Source organism: Ursus maritimus, unplaced genomic scaffold (assembly GCF_017311325.1).
Source record: "Ursus maritimus isolate PB19 unplaced genomic scaffold, ASM1731132v1 scaffold_6, whole genome shotgun sequence".
Taxonomy (NCBI): Eukaryota; Metazoa; Chordata; class Mammalia; order Carnivora; family Ursidae; genus Ursus; species Ursus maritimus.
Genome location: NW_024426774.1, coordinates 79,117,355 through 79,140,735, shown reverse-complemented (window position 1 = coordinate 79,140,735; position 23,381 = coordinate 79,117,355). Strand labels below are relative to the sequence as shown.

Genomic DNA, 23,381 nt, shown 5'->3' with positions numbered 1-23,381 from the left:
CATAAACACCTCCTGGGCATCTTTCACTCACTTGGCCTCTTCTAGCGGCCAATCTGAAGGAATGTGGCAGGAATGCCTACTGGCAGCCTGGAGTTCTCACCGACCTACCAACTATTTGCTGTGTTCGTTAGAAGCGAGTCACTTAACCAACCTCCCTAAATTTCTGTTTGATTCTTGATAAAAAGGCAGCAACCTCAGAAGTCACTTCCAGCTCTTCTGGTTAGAGTCCCGGCAAGTAGATGGTTAATATTTCCCTTTGATAATGAACTGCACAGATTGAACTTTCAAGTCTCTGCTTCCAAAACTGCCCATTTTAAGCAGAAAATCATTGAAAAGATCAAACATAGCATCCCCATAGCTATTCTGTACATGATTTAGTGCGGGATTTGGTTTTATTTATTTATTTGCAGTTATAGGATACATCTTTGGAAAACTTCCCTCTCTAGCTACTCAACATGGCAAACTGTTACAGCAAATACCCTCCATATTGCATAACAACAGCTGTTGCTCTGGAAACAAGTTAACACTTTGCTTTCTGTAAAATGTATCACTTCCCTTAAGATACTAAATCAATGTTCTCTGAAGTGAAGAGTAGCTTTAGCCACTCACAGACCTGATCCAATGAATTTGTGTAGTAGGGGAAATACTCCAAAGATCAATCATATTTTTAAATAATTACATTTAAAAGTCACTTTAATTTTACTTCTATACCCTTAAACATTTTTTTACAGAGTAATAAATAGTAAAAGAAAAACTGACATTGACTTGCCATACCAAAACTAAAAAGTGAAATAATAAAACTTACCAATTCTTCTCTAATTAACCAATGGATTTTATTTTAAAGTATATATTGAAACATATTTTCCCCTACAATGTTATCAAGAAGGTGATTATGGAAATGCAGGCAGCTCACACAAAGCGTAATCTTTGGGTTGAGAAACCTAAACGCTCTCAGTTTCCTTGGCTTTGAAATGACAGCAATAAATCCCACTTCATAGTGTTGTCACCAGATCTAAGGGAGTAATATGTGTAATGTCAAGTAGGTGAGCTGGCACAAAGACAGCACATAGTAGGGCCTCCACTTATGCCCCCCTCAATCTATTTAACTTGTAATAAGAAATGAAGTAAGCCATTCTGTTGTGATATCAGTGATTTTTAATAAGATAAATAAAATGTTGGGGCACCTGGGTAGCTCAGTAATTTAACCGTCTGTCTCTTGATTTTGGCTCAGGTCATGACCTCAGGATTGTGAGATCCAGCCCAGTGTTGGGCTCTGCCCAATGTGGAGCCTGCTTAAGATTCTCTCTCTCCCTCTCCCTCTTCCCCTCCCACCTTTCTCTCCCTCTCTAAAAAATAAATAAATACATACATACATCCATAAATACATAAATAAATAAAATGTTTCTTTTTTATATATCTGTTAATAGATTAGTAGGTTTAAATAAGCAGAAAAAAGAAATAAGGACAGAAACAAATAGCTTTTAAGGAATTGTGATGGTGTCCCTGAGAAATTTATGGCTTCAGTTACTGATAAATTCACTGGTTCTAATTCCTCATGCTAGCAGTGAAATTTATCAAGCAATATTTGTGTTTACCATTTATATATTATGATTTACAGATAGAAGAAAGAAAAAAGAGAGTGCGAACAACGTAATCTGTTAAAAGGGAAATAAGAGTAGTGAGTCTTCGAAGAAGGAAACCCAGCTTGGGAAATGGGAGGTAAAGTTGCTGGGGGCAGACTATTCAGCCCAAGGGTCAGACCATACACCATACCTCACTCTGCCTCTTGGCAGCACTTGACCAAACTTATCACTCTGTCCTCTGAGAAGAACTTAACCATGGAGCATCCTTGGGCTCAGTCCTTGGACTGACCTCCTCACTCCCCAAATGGTCTCATCTTGTCCCATAAGCTTTAAACATATCTCCACACAATGACTCCCAAAGGTGCAATGTCTGCCCACACCTCCACCTTTAACACTACATTCTGTGACCCAAAAGCCTACAAAACATCGGCACTGTGCAGCCTCAACTTGACATGTCCAAACACCACCAAAGCTTCCTCTTAAAAACCAGCTCTACTTCAGCCTTCTGCATCTCCAATAATAGCAGCAGCATCCCTCCAGTTGGTAAAGACAAAAAAGGGTCACCATTGACTCTGCTCTTTCCCACACACCCCACACTCAATCCATTAGCAAATCTGGTCAGCTGTTCCTTCGGTATATAATCAGATACAGTGAACTTCTGCTTTCTTTAATCACAACTAAAATCCCTGGAGATTATCTATGAAACAAACAGAAGACGCTTCGGAAAGATAAATAGAAGAGGCAGACCAACAAGGGAGCTTGGAGCCCAAGTAATGGCACAGTGGGGAGTTCCCTGAGTTTTCTTTTTGCCTCATTCATCTTATACTTGACACTAGAGATTGAATGACCAGAAAATGGCAACAAACACAGGTCAGTCTAGACAAAGTGCCAGGAAAGAGACAGTCCATCATGACAGAAAAGGTTTAGACAAATACCACAGAAGAAGATTTCAACGAAGTCTGAGTGAGGAGCCTAGATTCCCCTTTACCAGACTCCATGGACCACTCCAGCATCCATGCTGGGTGGTGTCAGGGAAGAAAGGGAGGTGAGACTTTCATCTCCACCAGGTGGTACCATTCAGCCCCTATCCTGTAGTGTCCATGGAGATGGAAAAGCCAGTAATCTGGAAACAACAATAATCACACACAAGAAGAGCCCCAACAACAATGGTTTATCTAAAGGACAAGGCGAGGGACTGCCAAGTAAGGCAGGAAACTTTTAGGAAATATGCACTACTACACTAGTAAAGCACCACAGAGTAAGACTTTAGCTCCCATCAGCAAGGACCAAGAAGCGAGCCTAGACTTTGACCCCTGACAGACTATAACAAGATGCTCCAAACCCTCCCCCTTATACACACACATGCACACACACACACACACACACACACACACAAGGATGAAGGATGTGTTGGAAAAGGCTAAAGAAGTAATCAGAACTTTCATCTTTGCAAAGATAAGTGAAGTGACCAATCACAGTGACAGGAGCGACCATGTGTGCAGCCTGGACTTCCATCCCTATAAGGTGAAAATGAGACATTCCTTCCACCTAGGGTGCTATCAGAGGAGGCCTAGTGTAGAGTCAGGACCTAAACCAACACCCAGTAGTAAGGAGACCACCCCTGCATGCTCCCCATGTCAGTGGAAACCATGGAAGAAGCTGTAATGATTCAATCCTACCCCTTCTGGCCAGGATGATATCAATGGAAGCATAGAAAGCCAGAACTCTCACTGCTGCCCAGCAGGACCACAGCCCCTCCCCATGTCAATACATACTAAGTGGGGAACTTGGAATCCCACTCCTACCTATTCTTTATTGAGGCAGTACCCACCCTTTCTCCTGCAGAAGCAATGTCAAAAAGCTAACGAAAACAGAAGATCCAGAGTTTCATAACACAATACCCCCAAATTCCAGGTTTTAATTGAAAAAAATGACTAATCATACACAAAACAGGAAAATCTCAACTTCAGTGAAGAATGTCACTCAGTAGACCCAGCATGGCACTACTAGGTATTTATCCAAAGGATACAAACTTAGTGATTCGAAGGGGCAACTGTACCCCAATGTTTATAGCAGCAATGTTCACAATAGCCAAAATATGGAAAGAGCCCAGTTGTCCACTCACAGATAAATGGATAAAGAAGATGTGGTATATATGTACAATGGAATATTACTCAGCCATCAAAAAAATGAAATGTTATCATTTGCAATGACATGGATGGAACTAGAGGGTATAATGCTAAGTGAAATAAGTCAATCAGAGAAAGACAACTATCATATGATTTCACTCATATGTGGAATTTAAGACACAGAACAGATGAACATAGGGGAAGGGAGGGAAAAATATAAGATGAAATCAAAGAAGGAGACAACCATAAGAGACTCTTAACTATAGGAAACAAACTGAGGGTTGCTGGAGGGGAGGAGGGTGGAGTAATGGGGTAATTGGGTGATGGGCATTAAGGAGGCCACTTGATGTAATGAGGACTGGGTGTGATATGCAACTGATGAATAACTAAACTCTACCCCTGAAACTTATAATACACTATATGTTAATTAATTGATTTTATATAAAATAAAATTTAAAAAAAGATTACTCAGTAGATGCCAACAGACAGACAGAGTTAGTATTAGCTAACAAAGATTTTTAATGAGCCATGATAAAAATGTCCCAAAGAGAAATACGGACGTGCTTGAATTAAATTGAAGAGAAAAAAAATCTTGGCAAAGAAATAGAAGATGTAAAGGGCCAAAAGAAAATTTTAAGAATGAAAAAAATATAATGGCCAAAAATAAAAACTCAATGGATGGTCTGGAAAGTGGACTGAAGTAGAAAAAGGAGATATGTTCAAAAACACTAAAGATAAATCAAAATGGAATGGAATTCTAAGAAAATTCAAGTGGCCCATAGTAAGGCAGGAAAAACAAAACAGATAAATAAAAACAGAACAAAGAGAAAATAAACATTTATGTGGCAGAGTTAATCCCTAACATATCAATAATGGCATTAAATATAAATAGTATAAATACAGTAATTAAAGGACCACTTTGCCTTAATGTATATGTGCCTAACAAGAGAGTATCAAACTACTTGAGGCAGAAACTGATAGAACTGAAAAGAGAAAAGAAAGAATCCACTATTACAGTTGGAGACTTCAACTCCTCTCTATAAGAAATGGACAGATCCAGCAGGTAGAAAATCAGTAAGGGCATATCTGGGCTCAGCAACACCATCAATACTAGATCTAATTCACATCTATCTACAGACTACTTCACCAAACAGCAGAATACACAGTTTTCTCAAGCTTATATGGAACACTCACTAAGATAGACCACATTCAAGACCATAAAGCACACCTTAACAAACTTAAAATAGAGATCAAACAATGTCTGCTCTCAGAGAACAACAGAGTTAAATTAGAAATCAATAACAGAAAGATAACTGGAAAATCCCAAAATATGTGAAGATTTAAAAACACACTTCTAAATAACACAGGGGTCAAAGAAGAAATCTCAGGAGAAATTTAAAATATTTCCAACTAAATGAAATGAAAACACAACTTATCAAAATATGTGGCATTCAGGAAAAGCAGTGTCTAATGGGAAATTTATAGTATTAAATGCATGTATTAGAAAAGAAGAAATATCTAATATCAATTACCTGGATTTAAACCTTAAGAAATAGGAAAGAGTTCAATGAATAAAATCCAAAGTAATTGGAAGCAAAGAAATAATATGATATAGAATAAAAATCAACGAATTTGAAAACAGAAAATCAACAGAGAAAAGCAACAAAACCAAAAGATTGTCTTTGAAATGATTAACAAAATTGATAAGCCTCTAGCCAAGCTATCTAAGGAAAAAAAAAAAAAGAGGACACAAATTACTAATATCAGAAATGAAAGAGGTAACATCACTACATTTTTGCATGGATATTAGAAGGGCAATAAAAGATAGCTAGATTTATCATGGTGATCACTTCATAATGTTGAATCACTAAATTGTACACCTGAAGTTAATATAATATTGTATGTCAAATATACTGTAATAAAAAAATCAATAAGCAGCCAAAAAATGGGATAATAAAGGAATGCTATGAAATATTCTATGCCTATAAATCTGATAATGTTGATGAAATGGACTAATTCCTTGAAAGACACAATCTGCCAAAACTCAAAGAATAAAGGCCAATATCTATTAAAGAAATGGAATTAACAATTAATAATCTTCCTAACCAGAAAGCACCAGGCCCAGATGGGCTCACTGGTCAATTCTACCAAATATTTAAGGAAAAATTCTATCAATTCTTTACAATATCTCAGAGGATAGAAACAGAGGTAATACCTCCAAAATCATTCTAGGAGGACAACATTCTAACATCAAAATCAGACATTACAAGAAAACTAAAGACCAATATCTCTCATGGACACAGCTGCAAAAATCATCAACAAAATATTAGCTAATTGAATCCAACAGTGTGTATAAAGAGTTATGCATCACGATCCAGTGGGATTTATCCTAGATATGCAAGGCTGACTCAACATTTTAAAAAATCAATTAATAAAACCTATCACATCAGCAAACTTAAATAAAGAAAAAAATCACAAGATCACATCAATAGATGCAGAAAAAGCATCTGACAAAATCCAGTACCAAAATTCACTAAGAAAAAAAAAAAAAAGATAGTCTCAGGAAACTAGGAATAGGGCACCTGGGTGGCTCAGTCTGTTAAGCATCTGCCTTGCACTCAGGTCATGATCCCAGGGTCCTGGGATCAAGTCCTGCATTGGGCTCTCTGCTCAGCAGAGAGTCTGCTTCTCTCTCTGCCCCTCCTCCCTGCTCATGCTCTCTCTCTCTCTCAAAAATAAATAAAATCTTAAAAAAGAAAAAAGAAACTAGGAATAGAGGAGAAATTCCTCAAATTGATAATGCATATGTACAAAAATCCTAAAGCTAATATTATGCTTAATTGTGAGAAACTTGAAGCTATTCCACTAATACTGAAGGATGTCCCCTCTCACCACTCCTTTCCAACATTACACTGGAAGTCCTTGCTAATGCAATGAGATGAGAGAATAAAATGATAGGTATATAGATTGGGAAGGAAGATAGAAAACTATCTTTGTTCATTGATGACATGATCATCTATTAGAAAATCTAAAAGAATCTAAAAAAAAAAAAACCTCAGGTACTAATAATAGGAAGGCTGCAGTAAGATTGGTACGCAAAGTCAACTAAGTTCATATATAACAGCAATGTACAAATAAAATTTGAAATTAAAACCAAAATACCATTTACATTAACACCCCTAAAATTAAATAGTTAGGTATAAATTGAACAAAATATGTACAAGATCTATATGAGGAAAACCAAAAAGTGCGGATGAACAAAATCAAAGGCCTAAATAAATGGAAAGATGTTCCACGTTCATTGGTAGGAAGACTCAGTATAGTCAAGATGTCACTTCTTCTAACTCGATCTATGAGATCCCAATAAAAATCTCAGTAAATTATTCAGTGGATATCAACAAACTGACTCTAAACTTTATATAGAGAAGCAAAAGATTCAGAATAGCCAGCACAATACTGAAATAGAGCAACAAGGTTGGAGGACTGACACTATTTGACTTAAGGATTTACTATGAAGCTATAGTATAGTAACCAAGACAGTGTGGTACTGACAAAATAATTGACATATATAGATCAATGGAACATGATATACAGCCCAGAAATAGATACATATAAGTACAGTCAACCGATCTTTGACAAAGGAGCAAAGACTTTAAGACAGAGCAAGGAAAATGCTATTGGAACAACTGGACATCCGCATGCAATAAGTTGAATATAGATACAGAACTTACACCCTTCATGAAAATTAACTCAAAATGGATCATAGACCTAAAAGTAAAACACTAAAACTATAAAACTCCTGGAAGATAATGTAGGAGAAAACCTAGATGTCCTTGGGTACGGTGATGACTGTTTAGATACAACACAAAGGCACAATCCAAATAATTGATAAACTCGACTTCGTTAAAATTAAAATTTTTTTCACAAAAGACAATGTCAAGAGAATGAGAAGACAAGTCACAGAGTGGGAGAAAATATTTGCAAAAGACACATCCAATAAAGGACTGTGATTCAAAATATACAAAGAAGTCTTAAAAATAAGAAGACAAAAAAATCCAATTAAAAAGTAGACAAAGATCTTAACAAAGAAGATACAAAGATAGCAAATAAACTTATGAAAAGATGCAACACAGTATATGGGATCAGGGAAATGTAAATTAAAACAATGAGATACCACTACACACCTATTAAAATGGCCAAAGTCCAGAACATCGACAACATGAAATTCTAGGGGATAGAGCAGTAAGAAATCTCAACACTGGTGAGAATACAAAATGGTTCAGCCACTGTGCAGGAGGGTTTAGCAGTATTCTATAAAATGAAAGAAACCCTTGCCTTTCTATACAGCAATCATGCTCCTTGGTATTCACCCAAAGGATCTGAAAAGTTGTGTTCACACAAAAACCTACATGCAGATGATTATAGCAGTTTTCTTCATAATGGCCCAAACTTAGAAGCAACCGAATTGCCCTTCAATAGGTAAATGGATAAGTAAACTGTGGTACAACCAGCCAACAGAATATTATTCAGTGCTAACAAGAAATGAACTACCAGGCCATGAAAATACATGGAAAAAATTTAAATGCATATTACTAAGTGAAAGAAACCAATCTGCAAAGGCAGCATTCTGTATGATTCCCACAATATGACATTCTAGAAAAGGTAAAACTATGAAGACAATAAAAAGATCAGTGGTTGCCAGATATTGGGGTGGAGCGGAGGTAAATAGGTAGAACGCAGAGGATTTTTTAAAAGATTTTATTTATTTATTTGAGAGAGAGAGAGAGAGAGAGAGAGAACAAGCATGGGAGGGGGCAAGAGACAGAGGGAGAAGCAGCAGACTCCCTGCTCAGCAGGGAGCCCGATGTGGGGCTCAATCCCAGGACCCTGAGATCATGAACTGAGCTGAAAGCAGATGCTTACCCAGGCACCCCAGACACAGAGGATTTTTAGGGCAGTGAAATTATGTTATATGACAATGTAATAACAAATAGATGTCATTATACATTTGTCTAAACCCATAAAATACACAACGTCGAGAGTAAGCCCTAAGGTAAGTTATAGACTTTTGGTAATTATGAGGTGTCAGTGTAGCTTCACCAGTTGTAACAAATGTACCACTCTGGTGTGGGATGATGATAATAGGGGCAGCCGGCATGTGTTGGAACAGTGGGTATATGAAAAATCTCTGTACCTTCTCTCAATTTTGCTGTGACTCTAAAATTGCTCTAAAAAACTGTCTTTAAATAGTAAAGATATAGCTTAGCAGACTTGATAAAAAAAATAAATCTTCCAACTATATGCTGTCTGTAACTTACTTCAAATATAATAATTTAGAAATATTGAAAATTTAAAAAAGTAAAAAAATATACACCACATAAATATCAATTCAAAGAATGAAGGAGTAGCTGTATTAATATCAGATAAAACATATTTTAGAACAAAGAAAATTACTGGCAACATTAAATAATGATAAAAGGATGATTCTCCCAAAAAGACATAGCAACACTAAATGTGCATGCATCTGACAAAAAAACCCCAGCAAAATATGTGAAGCAAAAACTGATAGCAATGAAAAGAGGAGCAGATAAACCCACAATTACAGCTGGAGACTTCTATATCTCCTCTCACCAATTACAAGAACAGCTAGACAGGAAATCAGCCAGAATACACAAGAACTCAACAATGCCATCAACTAAAAGCCTCTAACTGACATTCACAGCACATTCCATTCAACCACAGTACGTTTTTTCAAATGTCATGGAATACACAGAAAAATAGACCATATCCTCGGTCACAAAACAAACCTTATTAAATTTAAAAGAATTTAAATTGTACAGAGTATGGTCTTTGATCACAAGGGAATCAAACTAAATATTAATAACAGAAAGATTGAAAGAAAATCTCCAAACTCTTGGAAACTAAACAATACACTTCTAAATAATCTATGAGTCAAACAATCAGTCTCAAGGGAAATTAAACAACACACTGAGTTGAATGAAAATAAAAATAAAACGTATCAAAACCGTGGGAAGCAGGGGCACCTGGGTGGGACAGTCTGTTAAGCATCCAACTCTTGGTTTCTGCTCAGGTCATCTCAGGGTGGTAAAATCAAGCCCCATGTCAGGCTCCAGGCTCAATGTGGAGTGTGCTTAAGTTTCTCTCTCCTTCTCCCTCTACCCCTCCCCTCTATTCTCTCTCTCTCTAAAATGAATAGATAAATCTTAAAAAAAAAAAAAAAAAAAAAGTGTGGGAAACAGCAAAAGCAGTGTTGAGAGCGAAATCTATATCCATAAATCTAAAGCAATCAGAAAGAAGGAAATAAGAAAGGGCATAGGTCAATAAAATTTAAAACAAAAAAAACAATAGAAAAAAATGAAAAAAAAAAAGCAGGATCTTTGGAAATTTCAACAAAATTAACAATCTTCTAAAAATACCGATAAGATAAAAATAAAACACAAATTACCAATATCAGGAATGAAACATGGGATATCACCACAGATATTGCATACATAAAAAATAATAAGGGAGTATTTTGAACTCCATACATATAAATTTTACAACTTAGATGAAATGAACCAATTCCTAGAAAAACACAAACTACCACAAATCACATGTTAAATACATAATCCGAATAGCCCTGTAACTATTAAGGAAACTGAATTTATAAGTTTAAATTCCCTGAAAGTTAAATCTCCTGACCCAGATGATTTCACTAGTAAATTCTATCAAACATACACATTTAAAGAGAATTAACACCAATTCTCCACAATCTCTTTCTGAATAAAGTAGAGAAGACACTTCCCAATTTACTTTATGAAATCATTATTACAGATACTAAACCTAGATAAGCAGGAAAAAAAAAAGGAAAACTACAGACCAATATCCTTCATAAATACAGATGTGAAAATCCTTAACAAAATATTAACATAGAATTCAACAACGTATAAAAAGAATTATTTATCATGAACATAGGGGGTTTATTCCTACGACAAGAGGCTGGTTCAGTATTTGAAAATCAATAAATGTAATACGCTATATTAATATGATAAAGAAGAATAGTATTGTGACCAAATCAATTGATGCAGAAAAAAACATTCAACAAAATTCAACATCCATTTATGACAAAAACTCTCAGGAAATAAGGAGTAGAGGGGAACATCAAGTTAATAAAGAACATCTACAAAAAAATCTATAGCAACATCATACTTAAGGAAAAAACACTGAATTGTTTCTCCTGAAGACTAGAAATGAGGCAAGACTTTCTGCTCTCAGTGCCGCTATTCACTGTGATACTGGAAGTTATAGGCCACGCAATAAGGCAAGAAAAGGAAATAAAAGGCATATAAACAAACAAGGAAGAAATAAAACTATCCCTATATGCTAATGACATGACTCCTTATGTATAAAATCCCAAATAATCTACCAAAAATAAAAAATAAAACAAAACAAAACTTCCTAAAGCTACTAAGTAAATTCAGCAAGGTCTCAGGATACAATGTAAATATTAAAAAATCAATTATATTTCTATTATCAATAAACACATAGAAACCAAAATTTAAAATATAATAGCAGTTATAATTGCTCAAAAAATTGAAATACTTAGATGTAAATCTAATAGTGCACATTCAGGATTCATAAGCTAAAAACTACAAAATGCTGGTGAAAGAAATTAAAGATCTAAATAAATGGAAAGATATATTGCATTCACAGATTGGAAGACTCAATATAATAAAATTAATTCTTCCCAAATTGATATAGGCAATTCAATCATCCAAGAAAGATTTTTTATAGATATAGAAAAGACTATCCTGAACTTTAAATTGAAATGCAAAGGATATAGAATAGCTAAAATAATTTTGAAGAAGAACCTAGTAGGAGGTATCATTCATTCCAACTTCAAGATATAGCTAAAGTAATCAAGATGGGGAGGCACTGACAGAGAGACAGCCATATAGATCTATAGAACAGGACACAAAATCCAGAAATAGTCCCACACAAGTATAACCAATTATATTTTAACATGTGTACAAAAGCAATTCAATAGGGGAAAGACAGTCTTTCCAACAAATGGTGCTAAAGCAATGGAACACACATTTGAAAAATTGTAAATCATACACCTTACACAAAAGTAACTCAAACTGGATCATAGATTTAAATGTAAAACACAAAACTAAAAACTTTTGGAAGAAAAGAGGAGAAAATCTTCAGAACCTGGGGCTTGGTAAACAGTTCTCAGATATGACACCATAAGTATGATTCATTAAAGAAAAATTCCATAAACTGAACTTCATCAAAATTCACATCTTTTCCTCTGTGAAAGACCTTGTTAAGGTGATGAAAAAACAAGCTACAGATTGGGAGGAAATGTTTGGAAAACACATACTAAAGACTTATATCGAGAATATATAAAGAACTCTCAAAATTCACAGTAATAATCATTTGATTACAAAATGTGTTGACAATTATTGTGCTCACTTTGGCAGCACATATACTAGAAAATATATTGATAATTATTGTAAATGTTTGGAAATTTCTACAATGAAATACTTTTTAAAAACTACAGAAAGGGAAAACTGATATTTTAAGGTACATAGCAGTCTGGACATAAGAGTTTTGTTGTGTTGTGTTGTGTTACTGGTATTGTCCATGTGATAGATTTCCTTACTGGTTGTTAAATAATTTTAAAAGGATCATGCCAGATTCAGACAAATTTTCCCTCACTTTCTACAAGTCTCCACTCCATATCATTTTCTCAGAGCTGATCTTCCCTTTGGCCACATTACAGACTTCTTATCACTCTCACTTCTGTCAGCCCCTCGTCTCCAGCCTCTTTTCATGTTTTGTTTTTCCAAAGCGCTGTCATCTTCCAATGTGCTATATAATTGACTTATTTTATCTTGCCTTATGTGTCTCCCCTCTCCAGAATGTCAGCCCTACAGGCACAGAGATTTCCATCTTTTTGTGTCCTGCTGTTCCCCAGAACCTAGAACAGTGCCTGGCACATAGTATGTGCTCAATAAATATTTGTTGTATGAATTTTAATAAAAAATTACTAGATAAACAGTGACAAACTTGGCCAATACAGATGGTATTATTAACTATCTTGTACCAGGATGATGGTGCTTATGATAATGATAATGAACACTACTTTTGAAGTCCTTATTCTTTGCCAGAAATTCTACCACGTGCTTGATGTGACTGCACACACACACACACACACACACACACACAGGTACACACTTCAGAGAGCAGGAAGCATTTCACTAGGGAGAAGCTATGATGAATTCACGTGCCCTCATGAGAACTTATTTCCAGTGCTCTAAATTGGTATATTGCCATAAAATAGGTGACATTTATTGAATACCAACTACATGGCAATACTTTACTAAGCATTTGTATTATTATCTCTTCTCATTTTAACAAATGTGTGAGTCAATACTATACTAATCTCCCCTTTACCAAGTACAGTGAGCTTTGCGGAGATAAAGAAGCCAGAGCCAGGAAGCACTGGCTCTAGTAGTGAACACAGACATACTGGCTGAAAGTCCAGCTTGGAGCTCCCATAGAACCCTTACCACAAGCCATCCCCTATGCTAAGTACTCTCTGTACAGCATCCATCTAGTCTTCAAAAGAGGGATCAAGGTACCATGACAGGTTAGCTGGATGACAGAGCCCCATTCAATCAGAGCTGGCCAACTCAAAACAGACATCACCTCTGTGGTCACCTTGTTTAATATTGAGATTGCCTCCACACACGCCAACCCCTTTTATTTCCCTCCAAGTACTTGACTGACATTTTGTCTATCATCTGCCTCCCCTCTACAATGAAAGCTTCATAAGGGCAAGAATTTAGGGCTGACGCTGAAGCACCTAGAACAGTGCCCAGGATACGGTAGTTCTTTGATATTTTTTTCCATTGGATTGAGTAAATATCTTTCCTAAGAAAAGATCCACAACTTGGAGCAGAAGCAGTAATATTTAAAGATAAGAGAGATACAGATCAGCTCCTTGTTCCTTTTTTTTTTTTTTTGTCTGCATATTCTACATGGAAGAAGGAAACTAACCATTATTTATGTGCTTGGAGACTTGGAGCTGGGCACAGAATGTACACAGTATAATTCTGAAGAAGAGGTTGGGTCCTCAGAAGTGTTAGCAATGATTATCTAGAGTGTTCCAGTAGTTCTCACCAGAGATGCTTTCATGCCCACCCACCCCAGAATATTTGGCTATGTTAAGAGACATTTTGATTGGCACGACGGAGAGGTGCTGCTGGCATCTAGTGGGTAGAGGCTGGGGTGCTGCTAAACATCCTCCAGTAAGCGGGACAGCTCCACGACAAAGAATTATCTGGGCCAAAATGTCAGTACCGCTAAGGCTGCGATAGCCTGGCACCAAGAGGTTCTCTATGATTGGGTGAGATTTCTACTTCTGAGTGTGGCTGATATTTTAATAGATATCAGCCTCTGTAGAGGCTGGAGCCTGTCCTCCGTGAGGAGAAGCCAAGCCACACACACACACTCTTGTTTACAGAAGGTAATCTCCCCATTAGTGCAGGGATGTTACATAAGCTGCCAATCAATCCATAGATGTACATGAATAAATAGTAGGGAACACAAAATAACACCCTCTGAAAAAGTGATTTTTAATCACAGCTTTGATATTGGGCCCTGGAACTGGAAAGCCAACTGTATCCTCTGAGCCGCAGCTTTAGAAGGCTGAGTGAGCTGCCCTATGAGTGCCCTCCAACTGGAATGCAGTGGAGCCTTCCCTGGGTCACAGATAAAAAGTCAGCCAGAAATCGGGAACCACTGGCACCGTGTAATATCACACTGTTTCTGTGGCCATGGCTGTGTAATCCCAAACGTCTGAATGAGTAATAGGACATTGAGTGGATGTTAAGGTATCTCTCAATACCTAGGGACTTGACATTTATGACCAAAGGAGGAAAAAAAAAGGAACTGTTTTTTCCATTATATTTTGCAGTGTAGGTTTTTTCCTATATAACTAAAGCAGAACAGAAGGAAGTTTGGTAAATTTAAGACAATGTCCAGACTCACCATATTTGAACATGAAAAAAAATTGGTAAATAAGACCCAGCTACACCAGCATTATTGATCAGAAAGCAGGAGGTCATCACAATGAAATCTTACCTGGGACATGTTGATATGTCTTCTTACTTATTTAAGTATTTACATTAACTTTAGACTCAAATCTTAATTCATTTCTGTGCTGTTTAAAATTGCCAAATATAAGGGTATTTATATTTTATTTTGCCTTGTATAGTAAAGCAAAATGGTGTGGGGGGGGTATGATTGTTTTTATAAGGACTTTGTATTCTCTGTAAACCCTGTGTGCTTTTGGTAGGTACTCCAAGTCCAAGTGCTGGCTAATCGCAAAGGTCTCAACCTTCTTGCTGCCCGTTCCCCAAACATCCCATATGAGGGTTCACACCCCATCATTCTGTTGCTCTGCCCCCTGTGTGAGCATCTCTGCTTTCTGACCTCTCTAGGGAGAGGAGAAGGAGGAGGAAGCCTGGGGTAGGGCTATAGTCAGGTGACAGAATGTGTGGGGAAATGGAATGGTTGCCTGGGGGGAGGAAGAGCATTGCCAGGAAAAGAGGGCAGGGCCATCAGGTCCAACCCAAGGGAACGGGCAGTAAGCAGGAGTGGGATACAGCGCAGCGGGCCTACAAGTCTCAGGCCAAACCAGCAGGGCGTGTGGGTTTAGGTTTGGAAAGAGATGCCTCTGTAGCTGAGCCTTCAGTGGGGACAGCTCTCAGTGGCCGCCAGGACTCTTGCATTATCCCATCTAATCCTTCGTGCCCGTCTCATTCCCACTCACTCTGCATTTGTCACTGAGGGCCACCAACTCCTTCCCAAGAATCTCCCCACCAGCGAACCCTGTGACAGGGCTGACAGCCTGCTATCAGCTTGCTCCTCAAGGCTTCTTTTTCTTTCTCCTTTGCGGACTGTCTTTGCTTCTTTCTTTCTCCCTCTAAGTATAATTGACATTTTACCACCTCCTTTTCTATGACTTTTTTCTTAAAGATTATATCTGATATCAAAAACCACCTCTGTAATTCCTCACCAGTATCAGCTGTTCTAATTAATGTCTTTCAGGGAAGTCAGTTTTGTACATCAAGCTACATGCTGAATTATTTTGAAATGCTGCTTTACCATCAACCCAACTTTAAAATGTTGAAATCCAAACTAAATCCCCATCCTCCACTTCCAAATGTGACCTCCCAGGGCTCCTCCTAGAGCTCATATTTCCGTCCTCCTTACCAAATGTCTCCATTATTCCCTGTTCACCCTTGCTGCCCCGCCCTTGTTCAAGCCCTGAAGACTGGTTGATCCTTTAAGGGATCAGCACTGGCTCCCAGCCCTTCTCCCTTTTCCTCCTCTGACCAGAGAGCTGGCAACTCCAGGTCCTAGCCTACAGAGGCCACGTGACACTGTCCTGATGACTAGAGCATTGGCGAAAATCTACTGGAGAATTCTAGGGACACTCTGCTCTTCTGAAGATGGAAGGGCGTGGCAGCAACTGTGCCCCTGCCAAGGATGGTGGGAGGAAAGCCTGAAAGGCCCCGGGGCCCTGATGGCATTCTTGTGGCAGCTGCTTCTGACCTTGTTGTGGAAGGAAACTGCCCGTATTTTTTAGCTAGTTAGTTTTCTGTCACTTACAACATAACACATGGCTAATATCTTGCCTACCCGCCTCCTTCCTGTTCTGGCATTCTATAATCCACTTCACTCTACAATTTTGTATGAGGGTAAAGGAAGAGAAGACCAGAAAAGAATACAAAATAAATAAACATTGACAATAAAAGCAATGAAAGCAGTGTCGAAGACCTAAAAATTATTTAAAAAGTATGAAAAAGAATTTAAGAGTAATCTAAGTCCACTTAGTAAAGGTTTGAAAAATTCCTACACTCACCAACAGTTCCTTAGGGCATCAGTATTAGTATCACAATATAGGGTAGCAACGAGACTCCCCCAAAGTATTCACTTAGCATTCAGTCTATAGTGGGTATACCAGTGAGCCAAACACACAAGACATCACTGCCATAGAGCTTAGAGTTGAACCGGGAAGGAAATACATTAACAAAATAAATACACAAATAAACAATTAAAATCTATGCTATGGATAGTAAATTAAACATTGGCTCAGTCAGTAGAGCATACAGCTCTTGATCTCAGGGCTCTGAGTTCTAGACCCATGTTGGGCATGGAGACTACTCAAGAAAAAAAAAGAAAAGAAAAGAAAAACCAGAATGGTCTTGATAAAGGAGAACCTGGTCTAGCCCATGTACTAGTGGAGCAGAGGGCTGGCAAGGAAGGGTTTCCTAGAAAACTGAAGTATGTACTAGCTTGGACGATGAGCCTGCTTGTTAGAAAAATGAAGGGAGGAGGGGTGGAGAAGAAAAGAAGAACATTTGGAGAGGAGGGATGCCACGTACAAAGGCCCTGAAGCATGAGGGCAAACACTGATTCTGAGAAACTCAAGGAAGGTCATGGTGTGTGTGTGTTTGTTCCAATTCACCAAGAAAAGGAGAAATTATGTTCAATATATTCTGCTTAAGAAGAAAACCAAGGAGTTCTTGCACTAAGTCATTCCATAGAGATATGTAAGCATTTACTAAGTACCGTGCACTATACTATGTCCTGGGATATAAATATGAGTAGGATACATTCTGTGCTTTTACGGAGTTTCAACAAATAATAAAGAAACTAAGGTAAACAATTGCAGTTACTTATAATGAGTATTTTAATGTAGGTGTGGCCAAAGGCTATGGGGACACCAACAAAATGATTAATTCACTCAGGGGCTCAATTATCTAGAAAATTAATCTATGTTCTATACATCATTACCAAATGATACTGAATAAGCGAACTGTGATTGAGTTTAATCATGAAACAAACCAGAAAATCTAATTCTGACAGATATCAAAAGGTAATGGAATTGTTTAAAGGACTCGAAGTACAAAATCCTACTTTAACAACCTCTCTAGGCTTGGGCAACCATTCAGATAACTAGATTTGAGCATAACCAAATTTTGAAATATGTATTTGAGACAAAAATAAATAAAGGAAACATTGAATTAGACCTGGTCAGGATCAGATAGAAAAGTAGAAAAAGCCAACATAACATTAAGATTGTTAAATTGTTCTTTTGTTGAGATCCAATGAAAAGACTTATACTTAAAAAGAAGGGCAAACACTAAAATTTGCCTTTTCATTCACTGTAGTTTATAAGATTATCAATAAACAAAATCCAGAGCCTTGGGCCATTTGCATTAGTTCTGCCGATGATCAGCTATGTGAAAACAGAGTCACATGGTTTCTCTGAGTGTCAGTCCCCATATTATGAGATAGAATAATTTCATCGGTAGCATCCAATGATTGCAAAATAGCCTTTCCAGAAAAATTAAACACCACTATATTGTTTTCACTGATTTCAATACTGGCTAACTGCAACTGGAAAAACTCAGAATACAAAGCCATTTTACCAATTATTTGCCAGGCTGGAATGCACCAGCTTTTACAAATAATACCTTCAATTTAGCCAAGATAAATTAGCAAATGTATAATACTTGATAATTCTAAGGCTACATGAAGTCAAAGAGTGGCTATGGAGTATAGGAAAGACTAGATGGCCCCACTAACTAGGAAACATGCACTTTCAATCAGGTAAAACCCTTCTAACGATATCTGTGGCTCTTCTCTTGGATAAAGGGAACATAAGAAAAACCAAATATAATGACAGATATCATTGTACATTATTGTGAAGGTAAATGAAATATGTATATGCTATTTCTGTTGTAGGGCATACTTCTTCCCCTCTCAGTCATTTTTGCTAAAGTGTTTGATAAAGTTGCTTAAAGTGAATAGGGAGTTACAATATGTGAGCCAAAGAGGAGTCTGATAATTTAAAACAAAAAAAAAATTGGAATATGGTTTTGTCATCGGATCCAAAAAATGACACAGTAATTATATGCAGTGCTACATAATAATTCTAAGCATAATTGCAGTATAATTTTTGTGACATGCACTTACTCCCCATCTCCATCATAATTATTATGTTTAGATCATGTCACCTTGTTTTTCAAGTTCTCTTCTATTTCCTTGAGGTACAGACTTTTCAAATATGTAGATTCATTTTAAAATATATGTGGCCCATGATACCTATCTCATCACAGGACCTGAACATATGAGTATCAACAACAATCTTACTATCTATGCAAATACCTAATGTTGTGGAAAGTCAACCTTGTATCATTTCTTAGTCCATTTTACAAAAATCAGAACGTCAGGGGAATATTTTTTTTGCATATTTTGTAATACAAAATGGTTTTTCCTACTCTTTGCTATGCCGTCTCTTCTCTTACCATCTCTTATCAATCCTTGTCACACAGGATGCAAAGGGCTTTGACAAATGGGAACTACCTTGTGCAGTTTCAACGGGAAAGAGCACCACACTGCACGTTCTCAAAGCCAAAACCACAGCCATTTTATGCACAAGCAACTTTTATAGACAGGCACAGTTGTGTGTCAGCTCACCTCTTTTCCTATCCAGACCCCACGTCCACTCCATAAAATGTCATGTTAATCGTGAGATATAAGCAGATGCTATATCCTTCAGCGAACTTAAAATTATAAGGTATAGAAATCATGTTTTTATAAAAAGATGAAAAAAATGATGTATGCTGTAAAGATTTGTTAAGATTTGTGATGGTTAATCTTATGTGCTAATTTGGTTAGACTACCCATAATAGAGGTGGCCTCTTCCAATCAGTTGAAGACCTTAAGAATAAAGATTGAGGTTTCCTAAAGAAGATATTCTGCCAGAGTTTCTAGCCTTCAGATTCAAGACAGCAATAGCAACTCTTATCCAGTCTACGGGCTTGCCAACATATGGATTGTAGACTTGCCAGCCTCCACAATGGCATAAGCCGATTCCTTAAAATCTCTCCATTAATCCTTCAATCAATCAATCAATCATTCTCACTCCCCAACCACCACCCCCATCAGTATACCTCGTACTGGTTCTCTGGAAAATACTGACTAATATAGGATTATTCAGAACATTAAATATATTACTTATTATCTTTGAAAAAACAAATATTTTTGTCCCTGTTTATAACACTGGTAAATTCTGATCCAACTCTTAGTTTTAAGATTATGCTAAACACACCTATTAAAAACTTCATGAAACCAGATGAAAATAAAGCTGACATATTGAGCTTATGTACTTGCTATAAAACCAGATTTAAGTATATATTATGTGCTTTTGTACAAAATAAGTTTTTGTACTTTCCATAGAACAAACAATATGAAAATACAAAAGAAACTAAAGGTAATCATGACTCTCAGTTAGTGATATTTGACTATTCTCCTTCTATGAGTTATCACATACAACAAAGTTCAGTCATTTTGTAGGAAAACAGTAGCATAATCACATCTGTATGTGTAACAGCTACAAAATCAATGTTTTAAAACTAGGGTGTATATGATGATTATTTTTCATTGTAAAACTAGTTTCAGGTGAGTTAAACCCATAAGAAGCAGTTCTTCCTAATAAACATCATTATTTCCACATCGGAAAACACACTTTAAGAAGTTCCATATAAGTGGCAAGTAAATTACAGTGGCTTTACTTTTAAACCTAAATTATATTCAATTAGAATTATAAATGGTGTATTAAAAATGGCATCCTATTATTTTATATATAGTAGATTGATACCAGAGAAAATGTTGAAATGATATATGTTAAATTATTTTTTTCAGAAAAACAAGTCCCTCTCAGAGGCATTCTGTGGACAGAGGTACTTACTAATAGCAGAATCATAGGAGGTTGAGTTGTGCTCACCCCTCATGAAGGGGTACGGTGACAGGTAAGCATGTGCGCAGTTCTTGGATGGTGGCTGATTAGCTAGGAAGGAGACAAAACAATGGTAGTTGTTATTGAGAAAATGAGTGAAGACTCATTCCTAACAGAAGAGAAATATGGGGTCTGGGGCACACAAGCTGAATAAACTGCAGGTTAGATCAACAGATTCAGAGAACTGTTGAATGAGGCGGGGAAACTCACATCAAGCAGGTCAGGGGACCTATAAAGCGGATTCATCCAAAATATCTAGTTCAGTACAGAGAATGCCCTTCATATCAACTTAAAATGAAAGGTACTACATTTCATTAATTTTCACAACCATATGCTCCAGTTCCTAACATGGTGCCTACCGCATAGTAAGTATTCAAAAAGTAATTGTTTTAAAAATCTAATAAACGTATATTTAACCTTGATCAGTTCTGATTAACATAAAAAGTACTCTATCTTCTATTTTTAGGGAAAAGATGGAAACGATAGGTCATACCAGTTAATAATTCAAATGCATTTCTAGTATTTGGAGAAAATCAAAGAAAAAACCTTTTATGTTTTCTGAAAACTTGAAGATTTCCACTGTGTCCCCTTAAAGGTGGAGTGAAATTCTTCCTTTCTCTAAGTCCTTGGCAAAGTCTTCCTCTTGCACAGTCTGACTTACTCTATCAGAGTCTCAATACTTTTCATTGGCAGATTACATGCGCTTTCTCTTCCCCAAAATGACTATAAGAAAGCCTGTCAACTATTTCTTGCAAAATTCCATTTCATCATTACTTGGTTCCTTTTACACATGCCAACTTGCTGTCAGATTGCTTGTCTTCAAAGATCTCATATTTTTATTATATATTCTTTATTATATGCATAAATGCCATATTTTGATATATCATGACTATGTACACATATTTTGATATATCACAGCAATATATGATAAGGAGACTAATAATTTCAACCTACAATAACCTTTAGGGTAATAAGCAGTTCTTTTATTGTTGAATGCAATAAGATAAAAGCTAGTTATTTTCGATGAATTGATTTTCAAAGATAAATATAATATAGGAAAAACAGTGAAAAGAATGCATCGTATTTTTAAGAGGCTATTCTACTTCAAAAGAGAACTTTCAAGTTTCTATGAGAGAACGCAAACATCAAAAGCCAGGCATTTCTTGATATTGCCCACAAACTTGGTTAAAGCCCAAACAGAGTGAGCTTTCATCCACTGCTGCTGGTAATTGAGTTTCATTATTAAAAAAAAAAAAAAAAAAAGATTTTTTTTTTTTACTTTAAAGCCATGAATATAAAATAACACATCTCTATTTCTAAATTTTTTAATTTGAGATTTCAAGGGTTGATAGCCAAAAAAAAACCCAAAACAACCCCATTTATTTGTAACACAGCAATAATAGACACTTCAGAAAAATATCAAGGGTCTTTTTTGTTGTTGTTGTTAGAGTCAGTATTTTAAATAAGAGCTAGGAAAGAGCATATAATTCAGTTTTGCCGTAAATATTCAGACTCCCACTTTAGGTTAGAAAATAAAATAATTATTTATATAGCCATTTCTACTTACTGAAAAAGAATCACTTCATGAGTCTTTTGAAGATGTCCTACCGAGATTCTATAGTTAAGAATCCAATCCTACCTTGTAAGTGATCTGTACTAAATAAAAAGCTGTTCATTCTTATTTTAATGACAAGGGGAAAAATAAAGCTAAATTGCACTTACTATACCAGAACTTCCAGATACTGGAATCATTCTCTTCCACAATCCCGTTAAACCAACATCTCCAGAAGAATCCTTCATGGTGGAAAGTGACGTTCTCTATCTACACAGAACACAAATGAAGTAACATGCCATCAAATAAAATACATAACCTAAATTATCACATCCAGAAAAATGTTAAAGCAATGTATTCCACCCTAAATAATAATGATCATAGATTTCTACCTATCTCTTCTGCGAAGAAATAGGTACGCCAATACTGTTCTCTGATTTCAAGAGGATACATAAGGTTATCCTCATCCCTACCAAGTACATCAGTATTTGGAAGAAGAAACGCACATTCTGTTCACCTGAACACTTCCCCACTTCAGTTGCAAGAAGCCAATAATCCGATCCAAAAGCCACCAAAAAGAGTAAAACCCCCAAAGCACCAAAGAGAGCTCCAAAGAAGATGGCAATATTTAGTCTCATTTTCAAGTCACCGGCTTCCCTTTAAATAAAATAAGAAATTAAAAAATGGCAAACACCTAGCTTCTCAATTAAAAAAAAAAAAAGAAGAAGAAGAAAGGTTTTTTGAGTAAGCAGGATCTTCTTGAGAAGCCTGTCCTAGCTCATGTTGTGGTGGCTCCTCACTTACACCCAGCGGGTGGATTTGTGTTCCCTTTGCTCTCCCCTGGAGGGACTCCAGCCCAGCAGCTGAGAACAGCCAGCTATTTTAGGATACTGATTGAGGAGCTGTCTCTCTCCCACGGGGATCAAAAAATAGCTGACCTTCCCTTGACTGTAGAGAGGAGTATCAGGAGCTGGCTAGAATGACCATTACTGCTGTTGGGTAATCCATAGAAGTGGAAAGAAGATGGAGTGGTATGAAGTCATTGGCAGTACTGGCCCAACGTCTTAAGTGTCTGAACAAGCTCCTCTTCGTCTAGAATGATCATTACAACCCCAAAGCCAAAGACACTTAAGACTCTCTTTGACTCTCTCTTTGAAAATAACAATGATTAGAAACCACAAAGAGCTCTCTTGAACACAACTGAAGTTGTAATTAATTTCTTAATTCCTTTT

The 23,381-nt window shown here is 36.7% G+C and overlaps 1 protein-coding gene across 4 annotated transcripts in view; it reads right to left on the bottom strand.

Moving 5' to 3' along the window:
- TMEM182 (transmembrane protein 182) overlaps positions 1-23,047 on the bottom strand; it is a 226,186-nt gene extending 203,139 nt beyond the window's left edge. Inside the window, exons 1-3 of one of the 4 annotated variants that reach the window (XM_008699097.2) lie at positions 22,656-23,047; positions 22,320-22,419; positions 20,550-20,648 (exon numbers count right to left, since the gene is read on the bottom strand). In XM_008699097.2, the coding sequence (XP_008697319.1) occupies positions 20,550-20,648; positions 22,320-22,419; positions 22,656-22,787 (331 nt within the window). In that variant the 5' untranslated portion in view covers positions 22,788-23,047. The remainder of the gene's footprint in view (positions 1-20,549; positions 20,649-22,319; positions 22,420-22,655) is intronic. The other 3 variants (XM_008699098.2, XM_008699099.2, XM_008699096.2) reach the window with 3 other exon arrangements.
- Between the last annotated feature and the right edge of the window lie 334 nt (positions 23,048-23,381).